The sequence below is a fragment of the Pan paniscus genome, chromosome 16 (assembly GCF_029289425.2).
Source record: "Pan paniscus chromosome 16, NHGRI_mPanPan1-v2.0_pri, whole genome shotgun sequence".
NCBI classification, from domain to species: domain Eukaryota; kingdom Metazoa; phylum Chordata; class Mammalia; order Primates; family Hominidae; genus Pan; species Pan paniscus.
The window spans coordinates 40,293,317-40,308,363 of record NC_073265.2 but is presented as its reverse complement, the minus strand read 5'-3'; the positions used below and the strand labels follow the sequence as shown (position 1 = coordinate 40,308,363).

The 15,047-nt window shown below is 44.0% G+C and overlaps 1 protein-coding gene and 1 long non-coding RNA gene across 2 annotated transcripts in view; one reads left to right on the top strand and one right to left on the bottom strand.

Moving 5' to 3' along the window:
* Positions 1–5,024, top strand: part of TNFAIP8L3 (TNF alpha induced protein 8 like 3) — a 37,846-nt gene extending 32,822 nt beyond the window's left edge. The window contains exon 2 of the mRNA XM_008953162.5: positions 3,181–5,024. Coding sequence (XP_008951410.2) covers positions 3,181–3,743 — 563 coding nt within the window. The 3' untranslated portion in view covers positions 3,744–5,024. The remainder of the gene's footprint in view (positions 1–3,180) is intronic.
* Positions 1–14,257, bottom strand: part of LOC134729072 (uncharacterized) — a 39,915-nt gene extending 25,658 nt beyond the window's left edge. The window contains exons 1-2 of the long non-coding RNA XR_010109918.1: positions 14,146–14,257; positions 12,670–12,790 (exon numbers count right to left, since the gene is read on the bottom strand). This is a non-coding gene — a long non-coding RNA (uncharacterized LOC134729072). The remainder of the gene's footprint in view (positions 1–12,669; positions 12,791–14,145) is intronic.
* Positions 14,258–15,047: the final 790 nt, after the last annotated feature.

Sequence of the window (15,047 nt, the reverse complement as noted above, 5' to 3'; positions counted from 1 at the left end):
TGAAGTTAAAGTGCTGTGGGTGAAGTAGAATAGAGATACAATTTCAAGGAGAAAAAAATGTAACATTTCCAATTTTTAAAGAAGACCTTGTTCATGTCATTTTTAAAGTGTACAATAATGGGTATTATATAACAACGGTACTTACGTTACATTGGACACATTTAAAAGAATGATTTAACAGGCTAATTTGAAAATGTCACTATTTACATTATCTAGAAATTATATCTTTCCTAACTATTTAATCTTAACATGCAAAATACTTGCTGACAAGTTTTAAAATATTCAAGGAGGTACACAGTTTTTAAAATTTCTTATATGGGCTGGGCACAGTGTACATTCCTGTAGTCCCAGCTACTCAGGGCTGAGACAGGAGGATTGCTTGAGCCCTGGAGTTCAAGGCCAGCTTTGAGGCCACCATAGTGAGACCCCCATCTCAAAAAACAAAATAAAATAAATGTTGATAAATTGAATTAATTATTATTATTTTGAGACAGTCTTGCTCTTTTGATCAGGCCAGAGTACAGTGGCACGATCTCAGCTCACTGCAACCTCTGCCTCCCCAGTTCAAGCAATTCTCGTGTTTCAGACTCCCAAGTAGCTGGGCCTACAGATGCATGCCATCAGGCCTGGCTAATTTTTGTATTTTTAATAGAGATGGGGTTTAGCCATGTTGGCCAGGGTGGTCTCAAACTCCTGACCTCAACTGATCCACCCGCCTCAGCCTCCCAAAATGCTGGGATTACAGGCATGAGCCACAGCACCCAGCCAATTAATTATTTTTAAAATAAATCTTATGGGGATATGTGAGCTCTGACAACTGGTCCAGAGCAGAATAGAGGAAATGCTGGCAGTACAAACAGCAGGGTATGGAATCAGGCCAGCAGGAAAGCCTTGGGAAAATGCCCACTTAACCCAGCCCAAAGGGTTAAACAGCGCCTGGCACAGAACCAGCACTCCCTTCACTCAGCCGACACCTGCTGTGTGTGGCCAGTGTGCCAGGCATTGGGGGTAATCAGGCTTAGACACAAGTCCCTGCCCTCAGGCACCAACCTGCCACTGGATGCATATGTAGTTGACCTGCTGCTTCTGTGTAAATGCATGTTGGCTGCATTTCTAGAGAGTCTAAAGACTTATTCTTGGGCAGTTTTTAGAAGCTGTGACTACAAAGCCATGACTCATTTTTTTATATTCTAGAATGGATCCATCTACATTCCACTATTCCTATTAGAATAGTCACCTGAGGAGGCATATACCTATTTCAGTGACAGGACGATTACTCAAAAGTCTTTAAGCTTCATCTGTGGAATTGACTTCAAAGCATACAGTGCAATCTTCTGAATATGCTTACTGCTTGTAAATATTTGCTTTTGGAGAACAACTTTGATTTTGCAGAGAACAAAAGCTATTCACACAAAGCTCTAGTGATCATGGTAGATGATGAGACTGGGCAGGAATATCATTTGCCTCAAACTCTGGAATAGCATCAGTCAGGAAGTCGGAGCTTTCTCATAGTAAAGAAGAGTCAGGAGAGATTGTTCATTCCTTTTATGTTCTGCACAATGAGTGTTTATTCCTCTTAGCACTGAGGCAGAAGGGAAAAGCCTGGCCATGTCAGGGTCACTTGGGTGTGAAGTTGCTTAAAGATTCTGTGGTCTCAGACTTTGGAAGAGAGCTTGCTGGGACTGTGGAAGGCCCCTGGTGCTCGCTGCTTTAGTTCTGCTGACCCAGAAGGAGCAGAGAGGGAGGGACCAGACAAGGACAACAGAAGCCAGGGCATGTGGCCGTCGCTCTGTCTGCTCTGCCTATCCAGTCACTCCTGTGTGGACACAAAGCACTGGACAAAAGCTCTTGGGATTCTCCAGGACCCTCAATTCTCAAAAGGAATATTGGTTTTTCTTAGTATCAGTTTGGTGTACACTGTATTTTACTACTTTCTTATTCTTCTGCATTTCTCTGGTATTTTACTCAACAGCACCATTCCCTATGGTCAGAACGAGCTAGGTGCTGTGGGAGACATTGCCTCTGTCCTTGGGCAATTTGAATCTCCTTGGGAAGATAAGAACAATATACATACATACTGTAGAGTGAGGATAGCCAGTGGGTTTCATTTCAGATGTCAGCTCCAGCTAATTGCTGGCCTTGTAGAGTATTTCATCAAATCAAAACACCATCAATTGTAAGATGCCATTTTAGGTGTTCTTAAGAAAAAAATACGCTATAAATTAAATTATGAACCATTTCTTTCTTATTAGTTAGAATTTTTATTTATACTTATTGAAAGAGGCTTTTTAGACTTCTTAGCATATAATATTGTGGATTTTTTAAAACATATATTGCTCTCATTCATTCATAAAGTAGAAAATAACAGCAAAATAAATTGGGTCTGGTTTTCCTAAGCTGCTTCACCTTCAGAGTACTACTCATCTCTAGCATCTTTGATTTGGAGTTACTGATGTCTGTGTTCCCACAGTACAACTCTCTATGCCATCAAGAGTATTCAGGAGGCAACATTTCTTACAAAAATTTCTCTTGACTTTCTCCCAAATCTCTGACAACTTTTGTGTAAATTAATGTGCACACAGGTAATAACAACCACAGCACAACAGCTACCTGGCAACAGTAACTGAAAGACCCATCCAATTTTCAATATTTCAAAAGCAAAAGAATACCTCTTAGACCCAATGATATGTGGGTTCTGAGACTCAGTCAAAATGACTGTCATGATCAACTATCCATGTCTGCCCTGGGAATGGGGTTGACAATGGGGCTACATTCATGCCATTAAGCAATAATTTGCTCCTGTATAGTTTGCAAAGCTGAATGGTTTCCGGCGTGACAGCAGTGGTAGAGTGTTCTCTGTGAGCTAGTAGAATCAGGAAGGCTTTATGAATGAAGTAGGTTTAAAAAGGTAAGATTTGGCCTGGATAAGAGGAGATGACCTCCAGCAGAGGAAGGAGCATAAGCACAGTTTAGAGGATTAAAAAGGGTAAACAAAGCATATCATGTGGAGAGGAAAGTAGGGGAACCAGGCTGGGGTGGGGTTTAGTTAGGGAGCGAGGGAATATAAAGACATGAGTTTTTGCTCTAAGAACATAAGTTCAAGTTAGTGTGTTTTACTTGTGGAAAAGTAACAGACAGTTCTTATATTTCTAAAACTTTTATATATTTTTTTTACCATAGGTCCTGATGTTTTTAGTTCAAAGAGTCTTGCGCTTCAAGCCCAGAAGAAGATTCTGAGCAAAATAGCCAGCAAAACTGTGGCCAACATGTTGATTGATGACACCAGCAGCGAGATCTTTGATGAGCTCTACAAAGTCACCAAAGAGCACACACACAACAAGAAGGAAGCCCACAAGATCATGAAAGACTTAATCAAGGTGGCGATCAAAATCGGGATCCTCTACCGGAACAACCAGTTTAGCCAAGAGGAGCTTGTTATTGTGGAGAAGTTCCGGAAGAAGCTGAACCAGACCGCCATGACCATCGTCAGCTTCTATGAGGTGGAATACACCTTCGATAGGAACGTGCTCTCCAATCTCCTGCATGAGTGCAAGGACCTGGTGCATGAACTGGTGCAGCGGCACCTGACGCCCAGGACCCACGGGCGCATCAACCACGTCTTTTACCACTTTGCCGATGTGGAGTTCCTCTCCACCCTCTATAGTCTGGATGGAGACTGTAGGCCCAACCTCAAGAGGATTTGTGAAGGAATCAATAAGTTGCTAGATGAGAAAGTCCTTTAAATGCCTTCCCTCCTACTGGACTTTGCTGCTTTAAAGTTACAGCACTCAACCATGATCTGGGTGAGAATCAAGAACATAAGCAGAAACCCTTGTCAAAGATGTCCATGTTCTGTCCTGTTCATCCTTCTGATGCTGATTCTGATGCTGAACTGAGTGAGCTCAGATGTGTTTTTCTTCCAAGCTTTCTAGCAAGGTTTCTACTTAAAATCACCTGTGTGCAAGCCCAAAGGACATTTCATCTATTCTAAGCAGAAAGGCTGTTTTGTTCATTACAGTGAGTGCTGTTCATCTCATGGAGTGGGAGGAGCACTAAACCAGGAGACAGAGGACATGGATTTGGTTTCCAGCTTAACCAGTTAGGACTCTGTCCTCTGCATTCTGGAACCATGATGCCTGCCTGCCTGCCTCACAGGGCTGTTGTGAGGACCAGATGAGATGATGTATGTTCATACTTTTGGAATCTCTAATTTAAAGTCTTAATATTTTGTCTTCTGAGTGTGAGGGGATAAACCTGGATGTAGACTATTAAGCAGCATAGGAGAAAAGAACAATAGAATCTAATGGACTGGGTTTGCAATCTCTCTCTAAATGCACTGCTTCAGACAAAGTGAAATCCAAAGGTGTGAAAAAGTATAGCTGCAAATTGGAAAAATGTGTTTCAAGAGTCGTCTTTTTGGCCAGGCATGGTGGCTCACACCTGTAATCCCAGCACTTTGGGAGGCCGAGGCGGGCAGATTGCCTGAGGTCTGGAGTTCAAGATCAGCCTGGCCAACATGATGAAACCCTATCTCTACTAAAATTACAAAAATTAGCCAGGTGTGGTGGTACACGCCTGTAATCCCAGCTACTCAGGAGGCTGAGGCAGGAGAATTGTTTGAACCTGGGAGATGGAGGCTGCAGTGAGCTGAGATCATGCCACTGTACTCCAGCCTGGGCAACAGAGCAAGACTCTGTCTCTAAAAAATAATAATAATAATAATTTTTTAAAAAAGAGGTGTTTTTGAGGCCTTAGATGTTCAGGTTGATGATCCTGCAGAGGGAAACTTTCCATGGGGGGGTGGGGAGAGAGAGTTTTCCATCCACAATACAGAAACAGAGAAGCACTGTGCTCCCTCTGCAGGACCAGCCTTCCCTTATCTAAGGGGCATAGAGCTCAGGGAGGCTTTATTCCATATGCACGGGAGAATCAGGCAGAATGAACCCCTACCCATCTTTCTTGGCTTTTCAGTCATTTTGTGCTGTTTTCTCTGGTTCATTAATAAATTGAAACTGCCCTCCAAACAAGAGATCTTAGAGTTGTGATTCAAAATAAAATTCCTTGGAGTTAAATACAGTGTTAAGAATAACAGGATTGAAAGGAAGAAGAAAATGAAGAGCAAGAGTTCTGCACTCGAACCCCAAGAGGAGGTAGATTCAGGGGAGCACAAGTGGGTGGATCTGTGAGATGGTCAATGGGGAGCTAGTCCACAGACACAAACCACCTTCTCCAAATGTCACAGCCTTGCTTTCACAGTGCAGCTTCTGACATCTTTTCATCATAGTCTTAACCAACGTCAGAACAATGTACTTCCTTTCAACACTGTGCCACATTAAGAGACTTGCTCCTCTTACCTTTCCTTCCATCCTCCTCTGCTTCTCTTCTAATGATAATATAAAAATACCATACTAGCACAGCCCTATGGTTCATCCCACCCCACAGTCTATCTCCAGCAGGAGCATCAAGAGATGGTTTGTGGGGAGGTGTGAAACAATGTCCACTGAGCCTCGCTGGCCATTCAGCCTCAGCTGGCTCTCATGTCAACATCATAGCAAACCATCTAGTTACGTTCTTCAGCCACACAGCCAGAATTAGTTCATAGGAAGGCTATTCAGTATGGAATATGGAGGAGTAAGGCCAACCCCTGTTCTCCATATTGGACAAACATGGCCTAGCCCTCTACTCAAACCCAAGGGCTGAACAATGATGCCCTGTGCACACCTGGGCTGGGGAGATGGCTGGTCATTTGGCGCTGCTGGTGGGAACTACAAGCAGTTGGCTCCCCTTCCTTCCCACCTGCCTGCAAGGCACCAGTCCAGCAGTGCTGGATTTTCTCATGCTGTCTTCAAGGTTTGCCTTGATGTATTTATCTGACAAAAGACTGTTTTCTTGTTCAAAAGATGGTTCTAGAAGTAGGTTCACTGTTCATTAAGTGGACCGTTACAGAGAACTCAGACCCAAGAGGAATGAGTGAACTTGTCTTCTGTCCGTGTGAGATACAGTGGGGAAGAAAGCAGGATCCCCAGCTAAAGAAGGTGTTGGGTTCTCTCCTGGCTCTGCAGGCCACAGCACAACAATGGTGTAGGAAGAAGGCTGAGTTGGGTTCTGACAGCCCACAAGTCTCTAAGGAAACTGGGTCCTTTCTGCTTTGGTCAAGGAAGGATCAGCACCTCCACCAGTGAATCTCACCAAGTGCAATGGCAGAGTGTGGACCAAAACATTTTCTGTTACCTTAGGCTCTCCGCTGAGGGAGCCAGTGGGCTGTCTACCCAAGACCCCCAGACTTAGCAGCAGCAACCAGTGGGGATCTGGGCTACCTGGGCACAAGAACTCCTCTAAAAATACAAAGCCAAAACCAATCCCATGTGCACATTTCAAACATACGATTTGCATCTAAATCAAGCGATTCTTGAGTTTCATCAAGCAGCTGAAAGGCCTACAAATTTCAAATATTTTACATAACAATCTAGTGACCAAAGCTAGCTTCTCATTATACAGTCCTATTGGTTTATCCTAAGTACTCTAACCACATCACCTGGTGGCCCTGAAAGGCTGTTTTGGCTGAAAAAAATGTGACAGAGGCCAGCAGATGCTTTGGAAAGCAGGACTCTAGATGTGAATTTGTGCTCAGAGCTCTGTACAAAACTCTCAATATGAGAACCCACAAAAGCAGAGTTAGAATAGCTACATTTTTAGGTCCCCAATAACAAACATATCATTTTGCAAAGTGATGGGAAAGTAATTTCAAAAGAAGCAATGGTACAAGATGGCTCAATTGATCTAGCCCCACACAGACTTCAGACAGCAATGCCTGATTCAGCAAACCAAGTAGGGGCGTGACATTCTTTAAGGCTGAGGAGTGGCAGGAGCAGCTTGCATCAGTCATCTGGAAACATCACTGGGTCTTCAACCATCCCTGAACACTCAGCTCTGTCCCCACAGGAGGACACCAGGGACTTGTGCTGAAATCCTCATCAAGCCCTTTTGTGCGTGTCCTTCCTCATATATCTGAGCCCTGCGGAAACACATTCCCTGCCAGCTGCCACCTGCCATGTGTCTGTACCACTCTTCTCTGTGTTTACATCTGTGGGTCTTGACACCCTCAGTAACTCCAGGTCTCTGCTCAGTGACAAAATGAAAAGACTTCTCCATCTGTGCTTCTTCAAACTCTCATCTCTCCCATCTGTACATTTTATAGAATCAAATCAGTACATTCATTGGCTGCTCCAATGAACTTATTGCATCCATTTATATTTTAAAAAAGAAAAGAGCTCAAATCAGGCCTATGTGCCCTCTGTCCCAATATCTTTTTTTAATTTTTTTACTTTTTAGAGATAAGGTCTTCCTCTGTCACCCAGGTTGGAGTGTAGTGGCATGATCACAGCTCACTGAAGCCTCAAACTCCTGGGCTCAAGCAATCCTCCTGCCTAAAATTCCCGAGTAGCTGGGACTACAGGTGTGCACCACCATGCCTGGCTAATTTTTTTTTTTTTCTGGTAGAGACGGGGGTCTCGCTATGTTGCCCAAGGTGGTCTCCAACTCCTAGCCTTAAGCAATCCTCCCACTTCATCCTCCCAAAGAGCTGAGATTACAGACGTGAGTGAGCCAACTGTGCCCAGCCTTGCCCCAATATTTTTAGGACTTTTCTCTTTTTTTAATTCAACATGATCCCAGAGGTCAAGACCAAAACCAATCAGTGAAAATTCAACTTTAGCTGTGAAAACATTGCACTAACAGGAGCTATCCAACAATGGACCAGAATGTTGACAATAAAGTTATGAATCAGATGGCCTTCCAGAAGAGGGTTGCCAAGGCCCTCCCAACTGGGAGTTGAATGGTCAACTGGATTTTGCTTGTTTAATCTGACCCTGCTACATGAGCCACAGCCCAAGCTGGGCCCAGCTCATGCTCTTTCTTTAGAGGGAGGTCTTGCTTGTTGGCAAGGGTAGGGGAAGGGGAGAGAGAATCTTCTACAACACTATTCCTCAAAATAGCATCTATGAATCTCTGAAAGTCCTGAGGGCAAGGTGGGGAGAGGGGGGAGGTGGAGTCCATGAGTTCCAAAATAAGTTTTTAAGTTTTTGTTTCATTCTGACAACTTTTTAAAAAAATTAAAATCAACATAAGTATGTTCCACATCATTTGGGAATGACCTTATAGCCATGTGGTGCCATCTGGCTTCAGTCTGAGCTTCTGAGTTTGTGTTTACAACATCACTCATGCTGACTGAGCACGGCAGGTGAAAGAAAAGAATTTAACTTCATGTGTTTAAGGTCTGACATCACCTAGAGGTCTGCAGGGGGAACTTGCAGGGTCTGTGAGTACTCAATTTAGAGAAACATTGCTACGACATACGAATGTGGAGGCTTGCAGAGAATGAATGTTACCCTCCCCTAAACAGTGACTTATTTGTGGGGGCTTGAAGGTTGAGAGGTGAGCCAAGTGTCTGAAGCACACATAGGTCTGCATTCTATGTGCAGGTCAGCTGCCACATGTTCTGCCTGCCCTTTGAAACCTGGCCAAAAGAAGCTACCACATATGTGTTAGTCTGCTTGCATTGCCATAAAGAAATACCTGAGGCTGTGTAATTTATAAAGACAGAAGGTTTATTTTGTCTCATGGTTATGCAGGCTGTACAGGAAGCACGGTGCCAACATGTGATCCTGGTGAGCACTCAGGGAGCTTTTACTCATGGCAGAAAGTGAAGTGGGAGCAGGCATGTCACATGGCAAGAGAGGGAGCAAAGGAGCAAGAGAGGAGATGCTCTCTTTTAACAACATGTCTTTTAAACAACCAGATCTCACATGAATTCAGAGCAAGAACTCACTCATTACTGGGAGGACAGCACCAAGACATTCATGGAGGATCCATTCCCATTGACCCAAACACGTTCCACCAGGCCCCGCCTCCAACACCAGGGATTACATTTCAACTTAAGATTTAGAGGGGACACACATTCAAACCATATCAACATAGAAATCAAATTAAAAATTGACCAACCTATGCTGGCAATCCTAATACTAAACCTCAAAGGCTCAAGAGTGTCCACCACTGGACAAAGCAGGCAGTGTGACTCCCAAGGAAAGCAACAGGGGAGAAGCTTTTGAAGAGGTCACCTGCACGTGCTCACACTCTGTCCTAGTTCCAGCCTCATCTGCTGGCATGCAGACACAAGTCCAAGGCCTCAGGAGACCTTGTATGCCTCCAGGATCCCAAGAGGTTGTTCCTGAAGAATGAGGCATGTGGCTCTAAGATACTGGTGACATCAAATTCCTTCCAGCCCCAGAAAAAGGAGAGGTCAGCTGGTGCAAAGACTCACACCCACCCCCAACAGCACTGCAGTTCCACTGGTAGCCTTGCCTTTTCCTTACATGTCCTTCCTTTGCTGAGCTGGGGCAGGTCTGTACAGAGGAGGGGTCCTGGCAGCCCACCCAGGCAGCCAGAGTCTGGGCAGCCAGCCCTCCCAGGCCTTCATATAGAGCTCTTCTTAGCTGACTACTAAGGCCATTCTGGACCAGTTCCTGAGACAAAGGAGTCTGGGGTTTGGCTCCCAGCTCAAGGAGCAGCTGGGCAGGAGCCAGAGCTTGGCACAGAGTGAGTGCCGGAGGCTAGTGGGGAAGTGGCAATTAGGTTATGTTAGGGAGAGAAGCACTTTCTCAGGCTCTGTCACTGGTAAAGGAAGAGCTTGTGGGCTGGTCCCCGAGGAGGGACTTGGGCTCTTTCCACCTCTCCCAGCAGCTGGCTTCCCTGTAAGAGCGTCACATTTCCTCTCAGCCATGGGATGGGGCTTCCCCTACTTTGTGTTTCAGAAATAGTGACAACTTGATTTTAGAAATAGATTGTTGGCTTTGGGTTGGGGGAGATGAGGAAGATGGATATTTTGGGGTTTGCTGTCTTTTCAGCTTTCACAGACAATAGAAAATGTAGAACATGGAGCCAGCCATGGGTCAGGAGGATTCATCTTAGCTTGCCCACTAGCCGGGGATTTCCTTATGCTTCACCTCTCCAAGCCTCAGTTTCCTCAACTGCAAAAGCAGGGAGTTGTACAAGGTCTTTAAGAATCCTTCCAGTTCCATAGTTCTTCCAAGCAGCATAGAAGAGAAGCTCTGGGCATTTCTGCACTGTAGGTCTCTTAGAAGGAAAACCTATTCATTATTCAACAGAGCAATAGACTCCGAATTGAAAAATGACTCCTCAATGATCCTCTTCAGAACTTTTGAATGAAGATCTTAGTTGATGGATTTCAAAGGGGAAAAGCTTTAAGCCAGAAAAATGAAAAGTAAAATCAAGACTCCATAAACACCAGAGAACTACACACTGTTGGCCCAGGGAGTCAGCCAATTAGCCAACTCAGCAGGAGCCCGCTGGGGTTCAATGTTAGGCTCAACCCTCTACTGAGACATGCATTACAGATCAAAATTGTGTCAGACTCCAGTAATAGGTCTCTGGACAGAGAACAGGGTATAAGCAAAGTCATGAATAAGTCAATATTGATTTGAGTCAAATATCATAGGATGCTATGAGAATTATTTTAAAATATATTAATGAAGCCATTCCACCAACAAATGAAACATTTTATGGAATTCTCAGTCCTTTTTTAGAAATAGCTTTATAAAGATATAGTTCACATAACATAAAATGCACCAGTTTGAGAGTACAATTCAATGGTTTTTTGAATTGTGATGTGTTATGCGCTACATAAGGACGTTTTGGTCAATAACTGACCCCATAGACAACAGTCATCCCATAGGATTATAATGGAGCTGAAAAATTCCTGTCACCTGGTGATGTCTTCATGATCCTGACCCTTTGTAGGCCTAGGTTAATGTGTGTGTTTGTTTCTTACTTTATTAACAAGAAAGTTTAAAAAGTAAAAATTTTAAAAATAGAAAAAGTTTGTAGAATAAGGACATAAAGGAAGAAAACATTTTGTATAGCTATACAATGTGTGTGTTAAGCTAAGTGTTGTTAAAAAAGAGTCAATATTTCTTAAAAATTTAAAAGTTTATAGTTTCAGTAAGCTAAGGTTAATTTTATTGAAGAAGGAAAAATATTTTTTATAAATTTAGTGTAGCCTAAACGTACATTGTTTATAGTTTATAGAGGTGTGCAATAATGTCCTAGGCCTTCAAATTCACTCAACACTCACTCACTCACTCACTCAGGGAAACTTCCAGTCCTGCAAGCTCCATTCGTGGTTAAGTGCCCCATACAGGTGTACCACTTTTTATGTTTTCTACTGTATTTTTACTGTACCTCTTCTATGTTTAGGTATTTTAGATACATAAATACTTACCATTGTGTTACAGTCGCCTACAGTATTCAGTTCAGTAACATGCAGTACAAGTTTGTAGCCTAGGAGCAATAGGCTGTACCATATATCCTAGGTGTGTGGTAAGCTACAGCATCTAGGTTTTTGTAAGTACACTCTATGATGTTTGCACAACAATCAAATCACCTAATGACGCATTTCTCAGAATGAATCCCTGTCAGTGTATGAGTATTCATTAATATGTGCAACCCTAACCACAGGCAACTTTTGAACATTTTCATTATCTCAGAAAGAAGCCCAATACCTTGTCAATCACCTCTCTACCCCCATGAGACCTTATTAGCAACATAAAAGTTGATTTTCTCCCCAAAATATCACAAATAAGAATTTCTCAATATTGGAACTGCTCTATGGTCTTAGATTCAGATCAAGCAAATCCCATTTATATGCATGACTGACTCATTTTGCCGAACCGCATCCTAGATTGAGCCTCAAGCTCCATCTATGTCCCCTACCTCAACATTCTCTTGAGATGAAGCCTCATCAGCCTCTTAACAGGGGTGGCCTCTGTGGGGAAGTGGGTTCTGCAAAATGTTAAGGACAACCTGGCTGCCAGAGTCTGACCACTCCCTCATTATCCTGTAGCCCCATTGAGGATGCAGAGTCAATAGCCATGTGCTGGGGGTGCCATAGAAGGAATTCAGGCATTACATAGGGCAGAGGATCTCAAAACTGTGAAACACCTGCATCAGAGGTCCCAGGGATGGGGAATGGCCCTATTAAAAATGCAGAATCCTGGGTCCTACCCCAAATCTACCAGCTCCAAATTTCTGGAGGTGGGGCTTGGGACCCCGAATAGTTAAAAAGCTCCTTGGTGATTTTTAGACACAGTAAAGTTTGCTGACCCAGTATAGAGAGCTCCACTTGAAATCATTTGCATCTCAAATTCTGTGGTTTCAGAATGTAACTCCTGCCTGAATTGTTTTTACTTCCCACCCTTTTCAGCTTTGAAACTGAGTCCATCTCTTCTTCCTTTGTGTTCAGGAAGCAACCTCTGGGCATGTGCTCACCCCACTACTCTTCACATGCTGTCATCATCCTGGGGCTGTCAGCAAGCCCTATTCTCACTAGCTGCAAGTGCCTGAAGGACAGCTATCTTTAGGCAGTTATTTCCAATGCGAAGAGCCATAGGAACCATGAGAAAAGTGGCACCAGTTGGCCCCTAATGTCCTGGCAATTGCTGCATTTTTTCCATTTCTCACCTCTCAATTAATTACCTTTAGTAACTGTTTAAAAATTTTCTTCTAAGGTCAATGACCTGGGATGCTGATCTGGAGATATAATTTCCAGAACTATATTTGACCCATATATAAAGAATAAACAGAGAGAGTCCCTACCCCTTGAGGTAAATATCATCTTCTGCCAGGCCTCTCTTTGGCCCTTTTCTTTCCAAGGCCTCCTTTCCAGTAATGTAGGATGATCTGGAAACCCCAGTGTAGAGCAGGATTACTCTGGAACCTGGAGGCAAAAGAGGGCAGAAAGAGCACCCCAGGCGACATACCTTTCTTTTAGCCAATGGAGAAACAACATCTATAAAAGTTGAACCCGGGATCAGATCAGCCAGCCATGAGACTCCCAGATGGGAGACAGAAGAGAAACCAGGGACACACAGGGACAGAGGGGAGAGGCCTCCAGGAACATGTACATGTGGTTCCATGTGGTTGCAAGTTGAACAGGGCTACCAATCCCTTTAGCTTTCCCTTACCAAGCTCTCTTTGAAAAAAGGGAAGAAGGCTTCATCTCAGAAAAGGAACTTACAGCCAATGAACAAAAAAAAAACCAATGTGGGGAGCCCAGCCCTGTGTGGGAGTTGTTGCTCCCAAGCCTCCCTAAAGGGTTAGGTTCCCCTCACTGCAGGTCCCCTAGCACAGGGCAGGACTACAGGTGCTGGCATACAAGGCCATTCCTGTCAGGGGTTGAGTAAGACCCTGCAAAAGTGAGGGCTGGCCCTGATCTCATGCCTCTAATCTGACAACAGGCAGCTCACTTCTGGAGAGATCAACCAGCTGCTAGCTCAGGTATCAGGCCACACCCTGGTCATCCCACAAACTCAAATGCCCAGAACTCAGCAGGGCACTTCTCTTCCTTCTATATGGATGGAGGCTCCTTCCCTTATCATTTAGTTGGGAGGGACAGGAATTGAAAGTGTTTCCCTCCTACTGCTCAACACAATAACAGACACCTTCACTCTTGGAGCTCCTGCCTACTCAGCCCTTTCCCCTGTCGCGGTTATATATGTGTGACCTCCAGCTTCCCTGCTCCACTCTCTCTTGGATTTTCAGCTCACCAAAGAAGAGGTCATGAAATCTGCTCAGTGATGGGCATCAGTCACATGCTGGGACCCATCAGTCCAGGAGAACCAGGGACCCATTTCTTTCAGTCCCTCTAACTCCTCACCTTTTGACAATCACATATCCTTTTACACTTTGCCTAATTTTCTACCTCTGTGATCAAAATCCCAAGGAGAGGAGAGACCTTCATGCTGTTTGTGTGTGCACACGTGTGTGGTTACACAAGCAACTCCTTTTCAAACTTCCAAAACCATAGTAAAAGATATATTTTCCCTTTTTAAAATTAAATCCAGTTGACAAATTTCTCAAAACTCCCTCTGAGTTAATTGCAAACAACAGGATTGCTTGAAAGATTTTTGGATAAACTTAACATCTCCGGGATCTTGAATGTGGAGAACTGGCCCATTAGCACACATGCTTGATGCCTCCCAGCCTGGAGCAAGTCCTTCTACCATCACTGGGAGGAGGGAAGAAGAGGTGATATTTCACTTCCCACCTCTCCCCTTGATGCCTCTCACTTACCTCCTGAGTCATAGTGGTCTCATTTGTGGACTAATCAATACCATCTTGGTGTATTGGAAGAGATACTGCAGCTATTGGGAGAGATACTCCTTCACCCAGGAAAGAACTGCAGCTTGGCCAGGCTGCTGAACTCTCGGCCTTTGTAGGGATCTGATTGCCCCTGGCTTCCCTCCCCCACCTTGGAACTGCTCAGGGAGAAAAGGCCCACAGGGGTGTGGGTGACCCTCACAGTGGTGGCTGGCCAATTCCTCACTTGTGTGTGAGTTCCCAGAGGAAATGCAAACAAATCAGACCACACTTGGCTGCTGGCCAAGGAATCTTTGAACTTCTTCAATAAAAAGTCTTTAAAACTTTGGTTCTGACCCAAATCTTTTGCTCCAACATAAAAACTGCCGGGCCTTAAGAGTTTCTGTTTAGAGAAACAGTGTGTCTCTGGCATTTGAATAAGGGTGTTTATCTCAGAAACCCTTCTTTGAGTTCCACCATGTTCCGTAAGCTCACTGTATCTCACCTTCAGCCTTCAAGCCTCCCTGAATATCTAGCATGAGTACCTACACCTCTTGCAGCAGTTCTTTCTTTATAAGCCCCTAGTTGTGCATTGTAAAAGGGCCCAGAGGTTGCTGAGTTTCCCCTGAAATGGAGACAAGAGAGAAAAAACTCTCCAGCAGGAGGCATTTAAAAAGGTATTGGTCACTGATATTTGTTATCCAGTGTGGTCCTGGAGCTGCCATCATTTAAAAAAATAAAATAAGTTGTTTAAGGAACTGGTGCAGTATAAGGCATAGTTGTTTCTTTTAGAATAAATAATACATTACTGAATGGTACATTTTCATTCCCTATTTGTTGCTGCTTAATCTCCAAAGCAGATTATATGGCACATACCTGTCTCCAAAGTCTTATCC